General features: G+C 34.8%; 1 protein-coding gene across 1 annotated transcript; it reads right to left on the reverse strand.

The window, feature by feature from the left end:
* Positions 1 to 906: 906 nt before the first annotated feature.
* Positions 907 to 1,978, reverse strand: LOC130941272 (dehydration-responsive element-binding protein 3-like). Its single transcript, XM_057869710.1, has one exon. It carries the CDS (start codon positions 1,854 to 1,856, stop codon positions 1,242 to 1,244), a length of 615 nt encoding a protein of 204 aa, XP_057725693.1. The 5' UTR covers positions 1,857 to 1,978; the 3' UTR covers positions 907 to 1,241.
* Positions 1,979 to 2,178: the final 200 nt, after the last annotated feature.

Raw genomic sequence — 2,178 nt, forward strand, 5'->3', positions numbered from 1 at the left:
ATCAGTATAAAATTATTTTTAAATATTGAGAGAAAAATGTATTATTTTCAAAACTTGAACAATGAATTGTCTCGTGCATTTTTTGTAATGGACGAAAATTTTGAGGTTTACTAAATTTCTATAAGTAATGAAACATTCTTTAATAATATATTAAAAACCTTGTTGAATTTAAAATCACATTTATAAAGGCATGATGAATTGCAAATTTGTAATTCATACAATATTTAAAATTATTAAAATAAATATGCGAGAAAGATTTCGGAAAAGATATTTTTTAGACCCGTCAATTTATAATATTTATTTATGATGTTTTCTTTTTAAATGCCTCAATCTGATAACAGTGATAAGTAAATAAGTTCCGACCACCTTATTTAATAATAATAGGAAACGAATAAAGTACTACTGTTTACCATGTAATCATGTATGAAGAATTGCATAATTGCCATGAAGCATGAATCACGCGTTAACCTCGTTCGTACCTTTCCTTACTCAGCACTATATTAAGAACTTGATGATTTATTATTCATTTTAAATTCATAGTATATATTTAATTTAATTAATTTTTGTTATGTTTATATTGTAGTGGATAATCGCATATAATTTATCTTCATATGAAATTTATAGTTAAATACTACTAGATAATTTAATATTATCATATAATAATTTTAAACTATTATCATATTGATACACTAAAAAAACTCTATATTGTATTGGTAGTTCTTTTTGGTAGGTAAGAGAGGAGAATTCTCAATGGTTCATAATCCTTGACTAAATGACTCATTATCATGAAGAAAATTATTTTTCAATTATCTAAGCATAATGCACAAAGAATAAATGTAACTTTGTCAGGAAATAAAAATTATATAATTAATAATTTATTAAACAACTTAATAAAGTGACGGGAAAATCAGTGACATAACAATATAAGCATTGGAGAGTAAACACTGATGATATGAGTGATATCATCATGATTCCAATAATTAAGATTAGGATAAAAAAAAATTAAAAACCTCTTTTATACATTATTAAGATTTAAATCATTTGATCATAGGAAAGTTTCTCAGAACAAAGAAGATCATTGTAGAAGAAGAGGAAGGAAACAGAGAAAGCAAGCATTATATTACAGTTAGACCAAAAATAACGAATCAGCCATTGATGGCAACATCTGATTATGATAGCAAAATGAGGCAACACTCACGAACACCTCCAAACACTTTGGAACTGAATGATTCATGTTTCTACTAAACAGAACCCCAAATTGGAACCACACACTCAGAGGCAGAGATGTCTTCTGCTTCAAACATCATCATCATTTCCGACAAAGTTGAAGCCGCCATTGGCGGGAACACCCAACTGTCCACCGAGTCAAGAAGCATGAACTCAGTCCCCGAGTCCACCGAGTCGAAGCTCTTTTCTTCTATATTTGGCAGCTCTACAATCTCGCTCAGCTCCGACGACTCTGTTTCCTCTGTTACTTCTTCCGAGTCAAAGGAAACAGAGTCGAAGTCTACCATGGCCGCGGCCTCTGCGGCCGCGGCCTGGATGTCACGTGGAGTCGGCGTGACTGGTCTAGGGAGCAATTTAGCAATCTTTGGGAAGTTAAGAATGGCTGCTTTGCCCTTAATGCACAAGGCGGCGACGTCGTGCGCACGCGCCGCCATTTCCGGCGTAGCGAAGGTGCCGAGCCAGATTCGAGATTTTTTGCGAGGCTCGCGAATTTCCGAAACCCATTTGCCCCAATTTCGCATCCGAACACCGTGGTAGACGGGGTGCTTGCTGCAGTCTCTGGGTTTCTTGGGCTTGCTCTGTTTTCTAGGGGAGCGTGTTGTGGAGGAGGTGGTAGAAGCTTCAGCCATTGTAGAATTTGGAATCAGAAGGGGAATGTTTGTGATGAAGAAGAAGAAGAATATTGATAGTACATGATAGTAGAATGATTGATATAGAGGCGCCAAGAACAGAGGCAGGAGGCAGAGGAATAGCAGTGTGTGATGAGTAGAAATATAGCTTATGAGTAGGCTTTTTGTAGCCAAAATGGTACGCTCCCATACAGGAGATATAGCGACCTTTAACCTACCAATAATATGTTCAACTATGTAAGCTCTACGCTCAAATTCCTCCGCAAAATCAGTTATCAGTATAAAATATATATTAAAAAAATGCTTTCATAAAGATGTTTAT

This window comes from Arachis stenosperma, chromosome 7, assembly GCF_014773155.1.
Source record: "Arachis stenosperma cultivar V10309 chromosome 7, arast.V10309.gnm1.PFL2, whole genome shotgun sequence".
Lineage (NCBI taxonomy): Eukaryota > Viridiplantae > Streptophyta > Magnoliopsida > Fabales > Fabaceae > Arachis > Arachis stenosperma.

Excerpts from the sequence above, each read along its gene's own strand:
- LOC130941272 (XM_057869710.1), bottom strand. The coding sequence starts at position 1,856 with ATGGCTGAAGCTTCTACCACCTCCTCCACAACACGCTCCCCTAGAAAA.